The following is a 22,509-nucleotide window of genomic DNA, read 5'->3' on the forward strand; positions in this document are numbered from 1 at the left end:
ACCAGGAAGATGTAGCCAAAGCGTGTTTTTGAGGGTCTCATAAGCTCCCTCTTACACTTCCTTCTGAATAGTGCCAGTGCATGTGGCTTACGAGTGATATAAGTCACTAGCTGCATTGCTTTTTCGACCACACTAGATACCCAAGGCAGCTTTCCAATATCCTCCATCATCGAATCAAGAAAGTGTGAGGCACAAGGTGTCCATACTATCTTGGGATACTTCTCCTCAAGAAGACTTCCCATTCTCTTGCAGTTGGAGCCATTATTGGTGATGACTTGCACCACATTGTCCTCACCAACCTCCTTGATGGCTGCCTCAATATGACCCCATATCCACTCTCTGGTGATGTGAAGGCCGGCATGTGAGGCATCAACTACCCTCAAGAATATGCTTCCCACACAACTAGTGACCAAGATATTAATCATGTGTCTCCTCTTCGGGTCACTCCATCCATCCGAGACTATGGTACATCCATACCGACTCCAAGCTTCCTTGAGTCCCTCCATGTCTTTCTTGATTAATCCCACGTGCTTCTTCAAACGTGTGGTGCGGAGAGTCTCAGAAGTAGTAGGTGTAAGGGATGATGCTCTTGCTCTACCAGCAGCTACAAGTGCATGATAAAACTTCTCGTAGGCAGGAGTGCTTGCAACATTGAAGGGAATATTGCAAGCGTAGAAAAACTGCTGCTCTGTAATTGCAGCCTCTTGCTTCAGACATTTTGCCCAAGCAGCCTGTATAGGAGTAACTCTCGGAGTGATAGCTGCTGGACCACACGGCCTCTTGGCAGGAGGCCGTGGAGGAGCTGATGGCATAGCGGGCAGCCCAACTAATACAGATGCCGATGGAGTGTTGCCATGTAGAGGCTGAGTAGAGGCACTCCCATGAACTTGTGATGTCGATGTAGATGGAGTATACCCATGCCCCTCCTGCTGTGAGTGAGAACACTCCACATTCCCGGTATCTGACTGGGATGATGTGAGAGTGACGGTTGCCTCTATGCCCAACTTCTGCTGCTCAACCAACACATTAGCTTGAAGAACTTGATCTGTGTTCACGGGATGGAGGAGGGATCGAATCTCAGCAAATTTGGATGAGGTACCTCCATATGCCAAGAAGATCCCCTCTGGAATGGCATGGCAAGCACTCTTACCCTGGCCTCCGATCGATAAAAAATGTGCTCGAACTCGAGGGGCAGATCCTGTCAAAGTGTCACCACAAAACTTGCATACTGACCTGCTCGTGCCAGATGTGCCATATCTCTTTATAAAAATGGTGTCCTGCCATGCATCCCGTTTTGTGCTTCCACTCGGTCCACCGGCACGTCTTGAGGCCATGGTATGGGAGTAGAGAGTAGAGTAGAGTAGATTGTAGAGGGTAGACCGTAGAGGGTAGAATCTAGACTCTAGAGTAGAGGGTAGAGTAGAGAGTAGAGGCTAGAGGAGAGTAGAGGGTAGAGTAGAGTAGAGTAGAGTAGAGGGTAGGGTAGAGTAGAGGGTAGAGGGTAGACCGTAGAGGAAAATAGAGGGTAGACCGTAGAGACTAGAGTAGAGTAGAGTAGAGTAGAGTAGAGTAGAGGGTAGAGTAGAGAGTAGAGAGTAGAGAGTAGAGGAGAGTAGAGGGTAGAGTAGAAGGTAGAGTAGAAGAGTAGATGGTAGGCACTAGGAGCAAGGCAAGCAATGGAGCGGCGCGGGAGCGGAGCGAAAAAATGAAAACAGCGGCCAAATTCAGAAAGAAACCCGTCGCGGCGGATTTTTTGACAGCCAGACGTTTCGCCCTAACTACCCGTTTCGGACGTTTCGTCTAGAAACGTTTCTTCGCGTTTCGGTGCCCCGAAACGCGTTTTTTGGTGACACTGTTGACCCTAGAGCTTGGTCAATCAGAGATTGAGCCATGTAGATTGTATCTAGCTTGGCTTCTCTCCTCAAGTCCCCTACCTGTCTGTTGCTCCAAGTGTATGTGCTGGGAGTCCCAATGTCAACCACTCGTAGATTCAACCACTCGTAGATTTTCTTTGAGATCTTCCCAAAGTTGATGTTCAGAGCCCCTGATAATTGATCCCTTCTGCATCCATCTATCTTTGATAGTTTCATTCATATTGAAGTCCCCCATAATGATACAATCACTCCCTAGGTTCAGCATTGAGTCCCATGTGATTCTTCTTTCCAAAGAGCCTATTGGGGCATACACTAAAACCACTGAGAAGAGAAAGCTTTTCGTTCTTCAATCCAAAGCAAGCCATCTGTGATTAGTGTCCTGCCTACATCTGATGACACAGTCCTTATAGTGAGACAAAACCCGAATTGCATTGCCACCCCTGCCTTCATCATGGCTTGTGAAATACCAAATTCTTCTGTCGTCTACTCTTTTAAATCTATTTTCCAAAGTGTCATTTGTCACTTTCACCTCTTGTAATGCAAGAAATGTTGGAGACAGAGAGCTGTCTCTCAGCCACTTAGCTAGTTCCTGACTCCTCCATGGGTCATTTAAACCACAGACATTAAAGGTGAGAAAAGTGAATGGTTTATTTACCATTCTTACTCTTACCCTTTTTAGCCTTGGGGGTTGGGATTTTGGGTGGGACACTCCGACCCTTTACTTGGGAGATCCTTCTCTTATTCAGAGTTGTGGCTTAAGGTTTAGCTGGAGATCGAAGAGAGTTATTCTGTTTTTGGGCCAAGGGAAGTTCTTCCTCTGAGTCTCCTATCTCTGACTAACTCGTGCTGGCATCCACTTGATTTACATCTTCCTCAAACTCTCTGGACCATCCAGGTTTGATATAAGCTTCCTCCATTTGAGCATCTTGAATCCACTTTTCAGTTTCTTGGTCAATAAGAGCTTCATAAGTATTGTAGGTAGCCAAAGGAAAGGTTACTCTTTCCTTTTCTAGAGGTGTAGCAGGTTTCTTTTGAACCTCTACCCGTTTGACTGTTTTGTTTTTTGTCCTTGTTTCTGCAATTTTCTCCAAGTCCTGGTTTTTAGCCTTGCCTTTGACAGTCAACTTTGATTCAGGAGGGGGACTGGGTTGCTGTAGTGGTTTAGGTCAATTTCTCTTTAATGGGTAGTTTTTGACTGTGTGTGTTGAAAGCCCACACAAAAAGCATGAGAGATATTGTCGTGTGTTCTCTGGTGGATTGCCTTCAGTTTCTCTTCTGACGTCCGTCGGTTTGGTTCCTCCTTCTCTTCCTCCTGACTTGGAGGGGGCTCTTGAACCATCCTTTGGTTGAGCATTGGGACGTTCACCCCCTGAGTCTCCACGTGCATTTGATTGGTCCCAGGTTTGGGTACTCAGCTGTGGTGTGGTCTTTATGTTTCTCATACAGAGATACATCTCAATTTGTGGGACAGTAATGCATTTTACCCCTTCAATAGAGGTCCACCCTCAAATGCTAGAGCCTAGCCAACTAGTACCTAACTGCTGAGTAGGAAAATATATGCATTCTTTTGGCAAACGTCCTAATTTAAAGAACGTGAAATTTCAGAAAATAAATATATGCATAAATGGATTACCAAGCAAGTGGATATGTGTTTTGTGAAGACTAGTGACAAGAATAGAAAAGTTGCTCTTTTCTTTTGGCTCTATATTCATGGAGAGATTTCAGTAAATTGATGGAGGATGAAGTTTGGGGCTTCCTTTTCTTGCCTGCATTGCCTTTCTGCTGAGGCATCCATTCAGCATTGCCTTTGGAATTGCTGGCAGGTGAGGCTCGTTTGGAAGGGGATGTGGAACTTTTGAGCACATTTACTCCCTCCCTTTCTTCATCTCCTGGGGCTTAGTGGCTTGCCTCTTTCTATTTGGACCTCAGGTGTTTTATGATATGCATAGCTCCTCCTCGGCTTTTCTTGGTTCGATATCATTTGGTTGAGTTCTGCTCTTTGGATGTTGTCCTTTACAAACTTGCACATGTCTTAGTGGAGACGTGCTGTGAGATCATAACGAGTATTTCAACTTGATATATGTGGAGATCCATATGCATATAGGCACTTGATGGTTCCTAGGTCTACCCTTCTTGCACCATTTTAAAATCTGCTAAGCTCAAGCTCCAAATGTGCCTGCCGCCATGTTGTTTTTTGGCCGCTGCTTTTGTACTCCCTCACTGATTTAAAGTTTGGAACAACACTCAATCGTCGACTCTAGCTTTGGAGCAGCTGTATTCTGAAAGGGTCACCCTTATTTACTGATGCTGCCGCCATGACAATATGCTTATTCAGATATGTCAGTCTTTAATCTGCTGGTGTTGCAGCTCTGTTAACCAGCAAAAATCTGGCTCCGCCGTTTCTGAGAAAGCCTTCATTTCTGTGTTTCATCAATCCCACCTGCTGTAGAAGATTTACCACCTGCATCACAACTAATTTCGGGGGTTTTCTTCTAAACTAGCCAATGTTGGCAAAAATCGAGCCATCTACATGAAATTAAAGTTTGGATTTGAGGCTTTCTCCTCTGCCTGACATTTCTCTTGTAGAGCAGGCCGACCTGCTTTGTAAAGTCTTAGTACATCTCATTGCTGTTTCTAGACCAGCATTAGATGCACTAGGCTTTGATTGGTTGGCTCTTCTCCTCGCGTCTCCCCCCCACCCCCCTTTCCCCCCTTCCAACTGTTGAGAAAATTTACGGCGTTGCTAAAAACCAGTGAAATTGACCTAAATTGAAGCCCTTGTGCTTGGTACAATTTTGGGCTCTCATTTCAAAGCCAATGTTGGCAAACTGAAGCTGCCCACATTGACATTTTGAGAGTCATGGGTTGAATACCTTACACAGCTGTCCTCATGGGTACATCGACATCATTGTTAGGGCATTCACGCCAAGAGCTTGCACTAACACCTCACCAAAAGAGCATTAGTGTGCGCAGGTGTGCAATAACTGTGCAGGGACCAGCTTCCAACTTGGGGAAACTTGTTTTTCTGTTGTGTTGAGTGTCAATAAGGCTACTCTGCCTGGGTAGATCCCCAAAATGAATGCAGTAAATCTGTGTGTTCCTGCCTTTTCCAAGAATGGCACAGATTTGGACCACTTTCTCGGCTGATCCCATTTTCATGATCAGGTCTACTTCAGTCTCTACTTGATCGAGATACAATAACATAGAGAGAGACTATTGAGACAGATCAGACAACAATTGGTAGGGGTAACACGGAAGATAGAGCTAGACTGGACATCTAAGGCATGCCATTCCAACACATTCGATTCGGCACCAGGTCACAGGAGCATGGAGGAGGAGCTAGCTGATATGACGGCAAAGGGGATTAGTGGGAAGAGGATTGATGAGCATTGGATCCAGAGCCACAGAGACCATGCATCGTGCAGAGACAAACTAGAGCACATACAATGAAGGTCCAATCTATCCTGTTTCTACTTAGAAGGGACCGTCAGAGTCGAGGCATCACTCTTGAGATAGCCCACCGGATATAGAGATCATGGAGGCCATGCCCCCCACCATAGCAATAGATGACCCGAAAGAGGCAGATAGTATCCTTGTATCCCTCTCAAGCCATGACTTTCACAATTGATCACATCTCCTGTATGCTCTCATGTTTTGACTTTTGGTTGTAGAGGCTCTAGTATCACACTCTGCAAGGGCCCTACAAGCCCTTGCATGAGCTCATGCTGGCTGGTATGAGATACTATTTTTGAGTGTATATTGTCTCATAGGCTCGTGAGGAGGCCTCCAAAAGACATTACTATTGTTCGTTTTATTTCTTCTTCTTCTTCTTCTTCTCTCTCTCTCTCTCTCAGCCTCAGCCCCACCCGCTCAGCCTCCCCTCCCTCACCCGCTCAGCCTCAGCCCGCCCCTCCCCTCCCTCACCCGCTCAGCCCCCTCTCTCCCCGCTCAGTCCCCCCTCCCTCACCCGCTCAGCCTCCCTCCCTCACCCGCTCAGCCTCAGCCTCAGCCCGCCCCTCCCCTCCCCTCCCTCACCCGCTCAGCCCCTCCCCCTCCTCAGCCTCTCTCGCCTCACCCGCTCAGCCCCTCCGCCCTCCCCCTCCGCTTCAGCCCCGCCTCCCTGCGCAAGCCAACAGCTCCCTGCAAGCCTCAGCCCCGTAAGCCAGCAGCTCCCTCGCAAGCCAACAGCTCCCCTCCCTGCGCAAGCCTCTGTTGGGAGGGAAGGGGGTTTAAGGAAAGTCTTAAACTTCTCTCCCCCCCACCCCCCCCCCCCCCCCCCCCCCCCCGCGTGTGAATAGACTTAAAGCAAGTGTCCTTAAAGTGCAGGAAAACAGAGTTAAAAAGGGGCAGTTTTGAGGCAGTTTTGACAGTTTTGAAGAGCAGAGAATTCAGCAGCTCCACCATGGCCCTTAGAGGCAGTTTTGAGCAGAGAATTCAGCACTTCCAGGAGTAAGGAGATGCCACAAACAAGGAGCTCCACCATGGCCCTCCAAGGAGCAAAAGTAGAGAAAGATAAAAGCATAGGCAGCAGTACAAGAGCCGAAGAGGCAAGTTCTTCTTTACCCTTAACATCTCCTTCCCCGCCACCTCCAACGACCTCCCTTGCCTCCACCCCAACCCTTTTCTACCCATCTACTTTACTCAATCCTCCTGTGGCTCCGACCCCATCTCCTTTACTTCCATCTCCCCCATCACTTCCGGTTACCTCCCTTGCCTCAATCCCAACCCTTTCCTACCCACCTCCTCTACTCAATCCTCCTCCTCTCCCTCCTTCAGTCTCACCTCCTCCTCTTGCTCCCGTTCATTCCTCCCTAGCCCTTTCCCTTGCTTATTCCTCCCCTCTCCTAGTCCCTACCCATCCTCTTCCTTCCTCTTCCTCCCCTCCCCTAGTCCCTATCCATCCTCTTCCTTCCTCTTCCTCCCCTTCCCTATTCCCTACCCAGCCTCCTCCCTCCTCTTCTTCCCCTCCCCTAGTCCCTACCCAGCTTCTTCCCACCTCTCCCCACCGACCCTCCCTTTCAGCCCCTTCCTCCCCTAGTGTAGGCTCTTCTTCGGTCCCTGACTCCCTACTTCCTTCTACCGGATCTCTCTCTTCAGGACCTCCATTTTCTGCACCCCTCCTTTACTCACCTTCTTACCCTCTTACCCCCTCATCCTTGTACCCCCTCTCCCCTTCACCCTCCACAACGGAAGCAGTCCTGGCAGATAATCTGCGATTGAGAGATTACATGCTGAGCGCATAGTGCAGCTGGAGACACGCATTCAGGAGCATGTTGTGGCATGCGATGATCGCCTCCAGCAGCTGCATGTAGCTCCTCCAGCTAGTGCAGCAGTTGAGGAGAGGTTGGCCACACTGCAGACAGAGGTACAGAAGACCTCAGAGTGGGTGGACGTTGTGCGTAGAGCCCCACAGGCCCAGCAGACCACAGTCTCTGAGACTATTGCCGAGAGTCAGCGGCGAGATCAGAAGGCCCTCAACATCTGCATCCGCGGAGTTGAGCGATCAGATACGAGATCAGCCATGGATCAGGCGACAGATTTCATATCTGGGACACTCGGAGTTCAGGATCATGGCATAGTAGCTGCATATCGAGTGGGCCGGGATCCAGCACGGCACCAGCCACTTATCATCAGATTCAGAGATGCTGAGGCCCGTCTCGCAGTATTACGAAGGAGATCCAGATTGAGGGACCATCCACAGATTCACATGGATGAGGACCTTACAGCTCTTCAGTGGGAGGAGCATAGACGTCTCATTGCACAGAGGGATGTTGCCCGTCGTGAGGGCAAGTGGGCCGTGATCAGAGAGGGCAGACTTTGATAGGAGCTATGCGATCTAGACCGGCTGGAGCCCACAGTTGACGACACGAGGCCTATGGGACACGTAGTCTACCAGATAGCTTGAGTTTCGCAGTTTGGAACTGTAATGGTTCCCTCACAGCTCAGCCTGGCAACTTACGAGAGGCCTTTTTTGATCAGGACATCGTCTTCTTTACAGAGACCCATGAGAGCCCAGAGAGAGGCTTGCCGCAGGTGACAGGGTATGCCTGGGAGTCTGTCTTTCGACAGCAGACTAGACGATCAGGAGGAGTCAGAGGATCTGGCGGTGTGGCAGTTCTTTATAGAGAGCATCTTAGATCGATACTCACAGTCATGAGCAGAGACCATCGGGCCAGATATCTTTGGGTACGGATCAGGAGACCCCCCCTGAGAGACTTGTTTATTGCAGTATGCTACTTTCCCCTGAGACAGTCTCGTTATGCCTCAGATGGACCAGGACAGTCACCTTTTGAGGATTTGTCAGCCGATGTATTGGAGTACTCATGCCGCGGAGAGGTCATCCTTTTAGGAGACTTCAACGCGAGGACATCAGACAGACAGGCAGAGATTTTGGACTTTGCTGAGGATCCAGTCTTAGTTCCAGCTGCCCCAGATGAGAGTTTTCCACGCTTATCTTCAGATAGAGGGGTAGAGGTGACAGATCAGGGACATCGCCTATTGGAGCTTCTCTCATCGCACGGCATGGTCATTTATAATGGACTTCGACAGTGGCCGCATTCATCCACAGCCACATGTTTTCCCTTCGCGGGTGGTGGTACGAGCGTCATTGATTACGTCTTGGGTCCCCCGACTTTAATCCCTTTTGTACATAACCTCACAGTTGACCCTTTTATGCCTTCAGCCGATCATGCACGTCTGCACTTTATTCTTACCCAGATTCCTCATGCCCCCCCTTCTAGACATCATGAGCGTCAGCCATACTATGAGGTTCATTTTGACCACCAGTTTGATGATATTTATAGCCAGCACCTGAGTGGTCTTCTCCGTCCGCACCTTCTCGATGCCCTACCCTCCACACAGGATCGGTGGGACCTTGTACATACCTCCATCATCTCAGCAGCCCACAAGTCCTTCCCCGTCACTTGCCACACATCCAGTCCTCCACCAGTCGGTCTTGAGTTACAAGCGTTTGGTGCGACGCAAAAAGTGCCAATTTCTAGCCCGGAATGAGGAGGAGCTGAGAAGTTTACTTTTCAGTTGTGATTCCAAGGAATTCTGGAAGAAATTCCTTCGCTTGAAATCTCAAACTCCTCTTACAGACCCGCAGGTTTGGCTTGCCTATACTTCCACTTTATATGATATTCCAGACCAGCCAGAGATCGACTTATCCCATGTGCCTAGACCCACCTCCTCTGCCTTATTCTCATCCAATAGTGTCCGAGCAGCAGCTCATCGTTTGAAGACTGGGAGAGCTAAGGACCATGATGGATTGCAAGCGGAGTATGTAATCCATGGGATTGATGCCTTAGCTACAGTCCTCTCCCGTCTTTTTAACGAGTCCATTTGTACAGGTCTTCCACCTAGTTGGCTAGAAAATACCATAGTACCCATACACAAGTCGGGGGATCCTTTGGAGGCGTCGAACTACAGGACCATTATGATTGGCCATGTCATGGCCAAGATTTATGCGACCATTCTAGAAGGACATATAAATGACCATGCCGAGGCGACAGGCATGAGAGCTAGAGGGCAGGCAGGATTTCGTGCAGAGCACTCGACTCTAGATCATATCTTCACACTCAGGGCTTTGATTGAGGAGGCGAAGTCACGTAAGCAACGGCTCTATTGTTGCTTCGTGGACTTCAGAAAGGCATTTGACACTGTGCCGCGTTTCAGACTCTTCCAGCGACTTCGTGACTTGGGATTCAATGGGGAGATTCAATGGGCGATCATGGCCTTGTATGAGAGAGTCACAGGTAGAGTCAGGACACGGGCGGGGCTGTCGGCGGAAGTACGCAGTACGATAGGGGTGAAGCAGGGGTGTCCTTTGTCTCCGACACTCTTTGGTCTCTATATCGATGAGTTAGAGATGTACATACAGACGATGGGTGGTACAGGTTCTTTACTGGCAGGATCCACGATACCGATTCTCCTCTATGCAGATGACGTGGTTCTTATTTCTTCCTCCCAGCAGGGTTTACAGGCACATCTCCATGCACTCCACAGCTTTTGTCAGGACAGAGGGTTGTCTGTAAACCTTGGGAAGACCAAAGTCATGGTCTTCAACACGTCATACCAGGTTTATAGGAGAGGCGAGTTCTCTTTCACATTTGATGGGCAGGAGGTGGAGCTAGTTAGGGAGTATACATATTTGGGTGCCACATTTAGAGGTCCAGTCTTCACCATGACGCATGCAGCACGAGATAGGATCAGTAGAGGGTATGCCGCCTTGGCTCTTCTCGAGAGGCAGTGTGCACAGTCACATTTTCAGCATCCCGACACGAAGTCCTTACTTTTCGATACGCTGGTGAGACCTGCAGTCATGTATGCTAGCCCCTTTTGGGCAGGAGATCTTAGGGTTGCAGATTGGAGACGAGTAGAGAGGTTACAGATCATCATGTTCTCCAGATTGATCAGAGCGAAGCCCACGGTACCGCATCAGATTATGTTCGCAGAGTTCGGAGCTACACCCCTAGCGCTAGATGCAACATTTCAGTCAGTTACGTACTTGCATAGGATCAGGGCGCTCGGAGACTCAGCAGCAGGCAGAGCACGATTACCGTGGCTAGCACTGACATCCTCGCAGATGTTAGCGGAGAGAGGTCATACTTTTTGTTGGTACCACACACTCTCCACATGGCTCACCTCGCTGGGCTTGGATATGGATAGGCTGCCACCATTTCGATACAGCATAGATGCCCCTCGCCTCCCTCTCACTCGACATGAGCTCAGCCAGGTTATCAGGGCAGATTTGTTGCAGCTACACACGTTTCGCACTTGGGTTCATCCCACGGAGCTTCCTACGAAGATGGCCACATATCGTGACCATTTTCTCAGGATTTCAGAGGATGGCTTCATCATATCCCCAGGATATATCGGCGTTCATATGTCGCACTCACTCAGGATTGCCTTGGGCCAGCTCAGGGTATCTTCCCACAGATTAGACGTTGAGGCCGGCAGGATGCGTCGTACAGCTACCGGACATAGACCCAGGCGAGAGACTAGGATATGCCCTTGTTGCACTATGGGGGAGGTGGAGACTGAGGAGCACTTTGTTTGCAGATGCCCTTTATATTATGAGATCCGTGGCAGATTTCACTGTTTATTTGGGCACGGATTTGGACCTCTCTCTCGGATTATGGAGTATGAGGATCAGTATTGCTTAGCGTTGTTCATCAGGGAGATCACCAGATACAGAGAGAGATTCCTCAGAGAGCACTGTCGCATCCCTGCCAGAGACCTGGTTATTCATGAGGAGCAGGACGAGGCGCAGGACCATGAGCACAGAGATAGCCCATCTTGCCAGAGAGCACCGATGGTTCCACCCCGAGGATGTACATATGACATGATCCGGCAGCACCGCAGGATGATCTTACACAGAGGCCGTACCCGTCGCTTTATTTCTAGACGACGGAGGATGATGGCAGATTTTTGGAGGAGATTGCTCCATGGAGACTTGGCACCGCCAGCAGCCCGTTTGACACTTGCCCAGATCTTCACACTCATGGCAGGAGGCATGGTCGATGGCCATGACTTCCATCATTTCTTTGGATCACAGACCCCTTAGGGAAGACGATGTTCCTCATATTTCATATTTTACATTTTGTATCTAGGCAATTTTGGTACTCTATTTCATTTCATTTTGTATCTAGGATTTTTGTAGCCATTTTTGGCATCTTAGTGGTATTACGATGAGGCCACCTAGTTGGCGCATCGTTGATGATGTATTTTCCTTTCGGATGATTTTGTGTCCCATAGGCCATGTATGGCCTTCCGTGGACCTTTAATAAAATTTCTTTCTTCTTCTTTCTTTCTCTCTCTCTCTCTCTCTCTCGTGCGCGAGGGCAGTTTGCATCCTAAGCAGCCGCATAGAGAGCAGTTCACTTATGATGGATCTTGTTTTATCATAACTTAGCTAGGGGTTATCTTTTCTAGTCCTATTTTTAATATGCGATTGGTGATGCAGGCTTGTTTGAGAAAGAGGAGATGTGTCGTTGGTCAAGCTGGAGAGACAGTGCTTCCACTCACACTTTCAGGACCCTCCAACCAAGGCTCTTCTCTTCAACTCCTTGGTTCGGCCAGCAGGCATGTACGGTAGGCCTTGCTGGGGACTGGATCTCTCGGATGCATGGTGGGCTTTAGTAGAGCGTCTCCAGCTTCTCATGCTGTCGAGGATGATACGTAGTAAGCTGTCAGTCCACCATCAGATTATTGAGGTTGAGTTTGGGTCATCTCCACTGCAACTTGATGCAGCTTTCCAAGTCATCACTTATCTATACTAGTTCAGAGGAAACATGAATTGCACTTTAGGGCGATGTAGACTACCATGGCTAGCACTATCCTCTTCCATGGCCTTAGCTAAAGGACATCATAGATGCTGGTATGCACACACATGCAGGGGGTTTGAGAGATTGGGGCTCCACATGGACAGATTACTCCCCTTCCAGTACAGCATTGATGCATCATTTCTCCTGCCTTGATGAGGACCTTGGTCGGCATCGAGTGAGCTCTCAACGAGGCTCAGCTTCTATAGAGATCAGGATTTGCACATTTTCGATGAGGGCTTTATTGATCCTCTAGGATATACTCTTCTCCCCCATTCATCGAGGATCTCTATTGGGCAGTTTCGGATTTCATCACATCGACTCCTTATTGAAAGTGGGCCGAGTTAGGGAGTACCCAGAGAGGCGTATTTGTGCCTTGTGTATTCTACAGGAGATTGAGTCATAAGAGCATTTCATCTTCACGTGCCTAGTATATTATGAGGTCCTAGGTCACTAACTATTGTCTCTTCAGAGATAGTAGCTCTGGACTATTCTCCCACTTCCTTTCTTATCCGGATCAGAGATGATTAACCGCCTTCCTTCATGGGCAATTAAGCATCGAGAGCGCTTGCTTAGATTGCAGAGACAGGGATGGGGCACACATGTAGACTCTACGCATGATCATAGAGTTCTTCTAGCCAGATCACACAGACCCTTGTTCCTTAGGTAGTCGGCGAGGCAAAGATCCAGAGCCACAGCGACAGGACATACCCGATAGAGGGAGGACACACAGACCAATGGGATGAATGCACATAATGAACTCAAGATGGCAGTGTGGAACTGTAATGGCACACTCTGGTCTGACCCAGGAGGATTCTTGGAGACATACACTGGGAGAGACATGATCTTTTACACCGAGACACATGAGAGTCCAGAGAGAGGACTGCCCACTGTGGCAGGATATACATGGGAGTCAGCCCACTGGGAAGTAAATGAGGGGAGACAGTGGAGTGCGTGGCTCCGGAGGAGTGGCCGTCCTCTTTAGATCACATTTGAGACCCCTCATTTCAGTGGTTCGGGGAGAGGAACACGTGCGACATATGTGGGTCCGTGTCCAAATACCTGATGCTCGACCAATCTACATGGCAGTGTGCTACTTTCCCCCAGATACATCACATTATGCACACGCAGTCACTACAAAGGGACACAGCCCATATGAGACGATACATGATCTCATTGAGTTCTCTAGACTAGGAGACAGTCTCCTTGTTGGTGACTTCAATGCACGCACAGGTGACAGGCCAGTGTGCCTACTTGACTTTACATCAGACTCTCTCATAGTACCATAACTAGACACTGCAGAGCTTGGGACAGTGAGACACTGAGCGGATGCATCACACGTGATAGGATACGGCCGGCATCTACTTGACTTGGGGGCTATCCATGACCTAATCATATATAATGGCCTATAGAGATGGCCATTATCTGGTGGGTTCACTTGTTTCCCACATGGCGGAGGTACTAGTACAGTGGATTACATACTCGGTCCCCTATCCTTCACCTCACGGATACACGACTTCGTTGTGCCCCCTCCCCTGCTAGGTGTTGACCACTCATACCTATCGTTCAGTGTCTCCACCACTACGCTAGTCACATGGAGAGCCCCTCCCACTCCCACTCGTGTACAAGTCCACTTTGATCGGACCCTTGACCCCGATTACGTGAGCCATTTGGCACAGGAGCTCCCAGGTTTACTACTTGGGGACGAAGTAGACCTCACCTATGCATCAGACACCCTTGCCATAGTGGTCATGAATGCAGCTATCAGATCTTTCCCTACGACTCGATTTGGGTGCGTTTCAGTAGGAAAGATGCCTCAGAACCCCTAGTATGATGATGAGTGCAGAGAGATGAGAGCTCACCTCACACGTGAGTAAGCCCTTGGCCACTTGACACCACCTGAGGCACAGAGGATCTCATGACGGTTGACACGCCGCAAGCGGCGGACTTTCCTCACCCATAGGATCGACGAGGTGATTAGTTCGTTCTGAGGAGGGGATCCTACTATTGGATGGGGGCTCCTATCGGAGAGGAAGCCGTCTATCCCCATCACAGACCCGGGTGTTTGGCACACATATGCATGCTCTCTCTATGATGTTGCGATGGAGGCACCACCTGATATGTCCGCTATGCCTAGACCCGCCACTTGTCACTTGTTCACTGCACAGAATGTGCGGGTGGCACTCCGTCGACTACATAACCAAAGAGCACATGATCATGAGGGGCTACGATTGAAGCGTTTCGCACACGGGCACAAGGTTTTGGCCCCGATCCTAGCGCAAATGTTCTTCAATGCCATATGCCACGGCTTTCCACCCTCCTGGAGCACTACCACCATCGTCCCAATACACAAGGCAGGTGACCCCATGGACGTTGAGAATTACTGCACTCTCATGATTGGCCACACTGTGGCCAAGATCTATGGATCTGTACTAGAGAGAGAGATCAGTAGTCACACAGAGGCACATGGGCAGCGTGCCCTAGGATAGGCAGGGTTTTGGAGACAGCATTCCACCCTAGATCACATCTTTACACTGAGGCTATCATTGAGGAGGCAAGGTCGAGGCGTCAGAAAGTCTATGATGCCACCTTTCAGACAGTGGCCTTCCTCCATAGAGTCTGGGATCTACCTCGTGAGAGGCTACTGAGACTGGCATTGGAATCCTCTATCCAACTGGCAGAGAGTGGGTTTGATATAGCATGGTATGCACGCATCTCTGCTTGGTTCGCCAATCATGGCATTCAGATGGACAGGGTCCCTCCTTTTTAGTATAGCATGGATGCACCCCTCGAGCTGATTCCGCGAGATGAGATTAACCGCATCATACGTTTAGACCTCCTCCAGCTTCACACACTTTGGACTTGGGGGGGGGGGAACCAGGATTTCTCCACCAAGACCCAGCTCTACTATGACCATTTCTTGAGAGTATCGGAGGATGGCCTCATCATTAGACCCCAGTATCTTGAGGACAGAGGAGTCTCACATGCACTGAGGATTGCCATTGGACAAATGCGAGTCTCCTCCCATCCGCTGAGGATTGAGGCAGGGAGAGTTGCAGGCATACTTAGAGAGCAACGGACTTGTATGCTATGCACGATGGGTCAGGTCGAGACCGAGGAGCATTTTCTTTGTATATGTCCCGCCTACTACGAGATCCGAGGGCGCTACCATTGCCTTTTTCAAGAGGGACACGAGTTTGGTCCACTCTCACGACTGATCCACTTCCATGATTAGGTCTGTATTGGGCTCTACCTGATGGAGATGCGGAGAGATAGAGAGACACTACTGCGACGGATCAGAGAGCAGCAGGATGCGACCACCACGTCACAGGACACTGAGGTGGACCGAGCACAGAGGCAGGTCACCGACCTCTATGCATTTGAGTCAGCTCCAGGGCACTCGGGAGTAGAGGAGGAGGAGCTAGCTGACATGAGAGATAGATGGGTCAGTAGAGGGAGTCGACACGGCACCACTACTGGACGAGGGTCACGGGGGTCTCACATGCGACAGGAGACCAGAGCACACACGATTGAGGTTCGACCTATCTCAGCTCTTCTCAGAGGCGACCGATAGAGACGTGGCATTACACTTGACATAGCCCATCGGATCCAGAGATCGAGGAGACCACGCCCACCATAGTGCCAGACAGCTCGACAGATGTAGATACGTGAGCTCTTTGAGTCACACCAGAGAGCTATCACGGAGCCTGGATACATGGAGCTAGATCATGTTCTTGGAGCATTAGCCCTGAGCACCCGACATGCCCCACTCATGTTACACACTATTTGGCTTTTCTGGCCTGACTTGATATGATGTACTACATTAGTATTTCAGTTGATGTGTTTTCTAGTACTCAGCGAGGGCCTTAGCGAGCCCTTCGCTCCAGCCCACTGTGGCTTGCATGAGTTTACTTTGTTTCCGCACTTTTGTCCCATAGGCCCACGAGGCCTCCCGCAGACGTTAATATATCTTTCTTTCTGTCTTTTTGGCACGCACACTCTGGCACTCTCTCCAGCATAGACAAGAAGGTCAGCTCACATTTAGTCTCAGGGTAGCAGAGAATGTTGTCATGCGCAGCTGGGGTCTGATAACAACACATGAAAAGCAGGCCAACATTAGTCACGTATGACATGATGGACACTAATGTGTTCAAACTTACAGATCCAATTCCTCTTAACAAAATCTAGCCTCTAGCCCATCAATATATAAACTAACTAGTGAATGGAGGAGGGGTGCAGTCATGTTGGCAACAGCTGTGCCCGATTCTTTTGTCACCATCTGCGTGGGCATTGCATCTTGCGAATCACTGCTGTCAAAATATACGATATGAAATCCTTGGTGACGTGAAGTTTTTTGAGCCGAACAGCAGCCGCGCTTGAATGACAGCTCAGAAATGAAGTGTGCGTCCTTAATGACACGTCTGAAAGTGTAGATTTCTTGCTCAAGAAAAAGTGACGTTGGAATATAACTTCCCTCCAAACTGATTCTGTTCTATCTTTTCACTTAAGTCTCTGGGACAGTTCTGGAAGGTGATGCAAAGGTGCGGTTGTTTACAAGTCAGTGTTGAAATGGCATAATATCCAAGGCTTGAGAAAATTGTGATCATCCTTCTGAGAGAGAGAGAGAGAGAGAGAGAGAGAGAGAGAGAGAGAGATATGCCTAACATATGTCTTTGGGAGAATGCAGTGCTGGAGTACAGGCGTGTGCTGCACCTACCCATTACTTTTTAAATGAATTATTGGAGTGCAATAAGCAGAGCTGCAAGCTTCCAGCCGCTTTTATGATTTTTCTGTTATAGTCTAGTGTACTTGCATGCCTACTGTGCTACAGTGATGTCAAGGGCTCTGATGGGATATTATATATTGCAAAGAGGATGCTGCTGGACTTAACCCATCTTTCAAGGCCAGGATAACTGATCCAGTAGTGATGTCGTTGCAGCCAAGAATGTGTTAACACGTGAATTGATCCATTGTAACTATGTATGGTTTTTCTTAGTAGAATGCATAGATGTGGATATCTTCTGGTTTATTGTGCTTTTATGAATGCCACTTGTGTTTTTCTTAAGAGGGGATTTGTGTAGATGATTGATTTATGATAGACACAGGATTATATGCTAGGAATGATTTATACTAGGTGATTAAATTCTGTGGGCATCGGCGAGGATTGATGGTGTTTGGTAACACAATTTTTATCTTTTTCTGTTGATGCATCTGGTTACATCTGTCTTCACTATTCAGGACAAAACATCAGGATTATGCCTTTTTGTGGCATTGCTAGGTTGTAGTTGCTATTAGTCTGTATGAGAATAAAGATTGGCTTGTCAAAATTGACTTAAATAAGGGCTTTACAGTTTTAAATTAATGTGAAAAGAGGTTAATACCACCCTCAACCGTGTTTTCTTGGAAGTTTCATATAGCTAAGAGATTCTGCTTGTTTTCAGTCATTGGTTGTTTGGAAACAACTACACTTCTGCTTCTATAGCTAAGGTTGTTAATATCGATCATTTATTTGGGAGATATAGTGTTATTGCAGTGTCCTTCAGATGATAGTAGGGACTTGGTGTGGGATGAGTATGATGTGGATGTTGCTATTGGGTAAGCACATTGTCATTTTGCCTCAACAGTAAAGGAGAGTAGCCGTGTTGAATGGATGGCATGCTTGGGTAGCTTTGAATGCAATTTAAATTTTGACTGCTAATGCGTTGAGTCTAATATAGTCTTTACTAGCACTAGTAGTGGGAGTGTAACAGTAATTTCCCATCCTATTAAAGCATCTGCTTGAAACTACGTTATTGTTAAGCATTGTTTTAAGACTACTATAATCATGCATTAATTGTAATTTAGCACAATAGGCTTCTGAATCCCCGTCTATAATGCCATGGATAGTGACCGACTTGTTCTGTATTACTAAACCTCATGTTTTCATTTTATACTCGATGAGCTGAAAGTAGTGCAATTCTCTATTTCGGTCTAGGATGTTTTAGTTTCATGAGACGTGTATTGGTGAAACTTTTGACTTTAACTCATCTTCAAGCCTGGGTTGCATTGCTATGAGTGCAACCTTCAGAAAGCAAGCGCGTTATATGATGATAAAGGTGTAGTATTGATAAAATGGTCAAAGCTGAGGATATGGTTCAAATATTGTGTAGTAGTGCTGTGCATCATTAAATAATATGGCCACTTATGTTGATAGAACTGTGTTTTGTATATTACCAAAATATGAGGTACTAACAGGTGTTCCTTGTGAAGCCTACAACAAAGACATGTCATTTTGAAAGGCTGCTTTGTTTTGTGAGGCTTTAGAAAGGTGTGTTGTATATAATCCATGGTAGTAATCATATAAAATGATAAGGTGGCATTCTCCATGCACCACCCCTCCACCTTGCATAAGGCCCAGGGTTGAGGTGGCAGGGCATGATGATGTGCCACCCTTCCATGTAAGAGGACCCATAAGGTGTGTTGTACATAATCCATGGTAGTAATCATATAAAATGATATGGTAAGATGGCATGGGTCCTCCATGCACCACCTCTCCACCTAGGCGGTTCCACGCCTGCATTTAGTGAGATATGGCCCAAGGACCGTGGGAGAAGTAATATAAAATAGGTGGAGATGGATATTATATTGGATTATTCCCTCCATGTAGGATAGGTCCATGTGGGGGGGGGGGTGTAGAAAGTCCAAGAATGCAAGTTAAATAATGGGAAAGTAGGATGAGGTGGCAAGATTCCTTGTGCCAACCCTCCACTTGTCCTCCTAGATGTTTGAACGTATTATAAAATTAGGAAGAGACCAAGGGAGTATCTTAGACTTGGGATATGGGGGATGATATATGAGGAGGCAAAGGGTTGTCGCACACAATTAAGAATGCGTAACCGCCTAGCCCACATGGGACACTCTTCCACACACACCATGCATGTGGGAGGATGCATTTATTGGGAGAGATCCCCTCTCTTGGCTATAAAAGGAGGGGGCTATTCTTTGATGGAACACGCTCATTCTTGTAAAGCCAGCTAGCTAGTACTTTGATTTCTTCCCCCATCCTTCCTTTCAAATAAAGCATGACCCTCCTCCCTTGATGTCTCCATCTCTACATTCCTCGTCCCATTATGTACATGCTCCTCTTTCCCCTCTCCCTCTTCCCTTGTGCCATAGTCTTCCTCTTCATTCCCATCCCTCTTAATCCCTTTTTTCCCACCCATGTTAATGCTTCTCCCCTCATGTTCCCTTTTCCTATATGGCTCTCGAGCGTCGCCATGCCTAGCATCTAGCCTCTTGTCTCAAATTATTTTCTAGTTAATAGAACTGGTGTGGCTCCTAGGATCGAAATCTCCACGGCTAGTGGTGTAAAATTCGTTACTCCTACGGCTGGGTGTAGTTCTGCAGCACCTTCCGTGTGCGGTTCTTTGCTTATGTGTCTCCAATCTATGTATCTTTTGCTCGCAGTTCTCCGTCCCTGCGGTTGCAGAACTTCTCAGTTTCTATGCATTTAGCCTGCAGTTCCTGCACATCTTCTTGATTCATGCACCTTTAGTCTGCGGTTCCTACGCATCTTCTGGTTTCCTACGTCTCCTGCCTACGGTTCCTGCGCATCTCGCACGTCCCCTGGTTGCGACTGGCGCATCTACGCGTCGCGGACAGATCGTGAATCGTGATTGTTTTTTGAGTTTCTGTCTTCTGGTGCATCTGTGCGTCGCGGATAGATCGTGAATTGCGACTGTTTTCTAAGTTCGTGTGTCTTCTGGTGCACTTGCGCGTCGCGGACAAACTTTTCGGGCTCCTACAAAAGATCTCGCGTCCCTGTCCTCTTCTTCTTCTCTTTCTCTTCTCTTCTCCTCTCCTCTCCTCTCTTTTTATTAAGGAGTGGGAATTGAACACAAGACCTTCCCATTCACAAAAGGAAGACTTATCAATAGGCCAGCAAATAGAAAGTGATGAAAGTGTAATGATATTGCTTATATGGTGAAATCTCATGAACTGTAACTCTCTAACCGTAGGGAGTTTCCTCTTGTTGTAAAAAGCAAAAGTACTTCATTTCATGTGCTCTATTCATATCTGATACTAGATCGTAGATTCTGAACTTTTTCAAGTTCACTCCTTGGACGCACGCCACACGAGGAGGGTGGATATTTATGTCATTTCTCGACGAGTTCAAGGATTTGGTGCTTGGGTCCTGTGCTCATTACGGCTACCAATTGGTGAGATATGTTTCTTGATCTTCATGTCGATCTTCAACAACTGATTGTACAATGCATGTTCAAGGAGATGACGGGTGGGATGATACACCATGGATGATTCAAGCTGAAGAACTAGTGATACACTGGGAGGACTTTGATTTCAATTCTACTCATTGTGTGGTGATCGAGCTACTTGCTATATCGGAGGTAATTAAAAGGTGACATTCTTCGAAGGGTGGGATGCTCCCCAAGCTTGGGGGGAGATTTGGCGCATCTGCTTATTAATTCCTGTCGATAAGCTCGTCTTGAATGATTTCTTCTTGATCTCATTACAAAGGTTTCTAGGGCTCGACTATGGTTGGTAATGTTTCGACCAAGAAATCCCTTTGTACCTAGTTAACCTTTTGTGCCTCATTTTGAGGAATAAGTTGTAATTCTTTTTTGTCTAAAGATAAACTATCAACAAAGGATTGCAAGTTTATTTGGTGCTGAACGTCTTGCTTAAGTATTGAGTTCTCCCTACCCTCTCCTTCTATCTATCTTGGACTACCGAGAAACTTGGGATGTCTAGATTTTAGTCTAGGTGTAATGACATCTTGGCTCCTCCAATTTGATGACGCATACAAACCTTTGACCAAGGCTGTTGTTGTGGGTGTGAAGCTCACTTCACCAGGGGGTGAGATGTATTGTTATAGCAAGTATGTACCAGCAAGTACTTGCAACTAAGCTGAGTACTCAGCACTCATTTTTGGGCTACAAAAGGCATAAGAATATCGGATCAAGCAACTTGAGGTGCAAGGAGATTCTCAACTCATGTATGAATAAGTTACTGGAAGGTGGAAGGTGCGGAGCAAAGGCTTGGTTTCACAACATCAACAAGCATTGGAACTTTACCAACAATTTGAAGAGATAAAAATTCAGCATATCCCTCGAGCTTAAAATATAGTTGTTGATTTCTTGGCACGTGAAGCTTGTACTTCAATCACGCATGAAGCGAGTGGAAGCACCGCCCCAACAAAGCCGCAAGCTATGAATGAGCGTGATCATTTGTAAGGAATGCAAAGGTTGTGGTCATCATGAAACTAAGTATTGGGAATATTTGATACGAGTTTACCGACTTCCAAAGATCATTAGAAAGGTCCTTAAGGACATTGCACAAAAGAAGGATGCCAAACCGCACACCCTTTGAAGAAATAGCATGGCGACTATAAGAACTGGAAGAAGCTGAAGGTGATGTGCAAGCTCTCCAACTGTTGACATTTGTCATGGCATTCTTATTTGCCTTGATGAACAATCTCATGCAGTGCCGCATGTCTAGCCCTCGCTTGTAAAGATGGATGCAATATCATGAGGGTTGGTCCTTTTAATATTGTCTGTGCTATTCTATGCTGAAGATTCTTTCCTTATAATATTTCACAATACACCAGTCACACCCTACCCTGCCTATGTGTGCTTTATGGATGTATCTTCACCTGATTTTCAGTTCAAGCTACCTCTTTCCATTGTTTGCCGATAGATAAGCCTCATTTCATCTCTCTCTTTTCCATTTTCGAAGCATGGCTGACATTCTCATGTTCTATGGATAGGTTGAAGAAAGTCCAAATGAGTATCTTATGGCCTTCAAGCGCCGTTGTGTTTCTCTCAACTTTCTTACTGAAGATAGATGGCTATTGGTTCTTCCCACATTTCTACAGGGTTTGGCTCAAGTGTGGTATGAGAAGCAAGATGAAGACGTTCGCCAAAGCTGACAAGGTTGACAGTTGCGATGATTGAGTATTTAAGTAAAGAAGAGGAGCCGAAAAATGTGTACCTGCAGGTAGCAAACTTGAAGTAGTCAGAAGGTCAGACGGCGTGTCGATATCGAGCGGCCGTGCTCCTGGACCGTTTAATTGCCACGTAGGAGGACAATGCTGGATTTCGAGCTGGAATGACTCAACATGTGCTGGGCTACCTTGTGGAAGGAGCAAGTGACAAATTCCGCCTCAAGCTTAAATGGAAGAATCTAGAAACTATGGTGCTAGCACATGAGATTGCTTAAAAGTTTGATAAAGTTCAATTTAACCCCACTTCAAAGAAGACGATTGTCCCTCCGCAACCCCCTCAATTCTTGCAACAACAACTTGAGGGGTCCAA

The 22,509-nt window shown here is 47.5% G+C and overlaps 1 protein-coding gene across 1 annotated transcript in view; it reads left to right on the forward strand.

The window, feature by feature from the left end:
* The window catches only part of LOC147881825 (Transducin/WD40 repeat-like superfamily protein), a 76,996-nt gene extending 59,621 nt beyond the window's left edge, over window positions 1-17,375 (forward strand). The window contains exon 14 of the mRNA XM_087401671.1: window positions 16,887-17,375. Coding sequence (XP_087257797.1) covers window positions 16,887-16,934 — 48 coding nt within the window. The 3' untranslated portion in view covers window positions 16,935-17,375. The remainder of the gene's footprint in view (window positions 1-16,886) is intronic.
* Window positions 17,376-22,509: the final 5,134 nt, after the last annotated feature.

The sequence above is a fragment of the Dipteris shenzhenensis genome, chromosome 30 (assembly GCF_047967505.1).
Source record: "Dipteris shenzhenensis isolate YYH24624 ecotype China chromosome 30, Dip_SZ_1.0, whole genome shotgun sequence".
NCBI classification, from domain to species: domain Eukaryota; kingdom Viridiplantae; phylum Streptophyta; class Polypodiopsida; order Gleicheniales; family Dipteridaceae; genus Dipteris; species Dipteris shenzhenensis.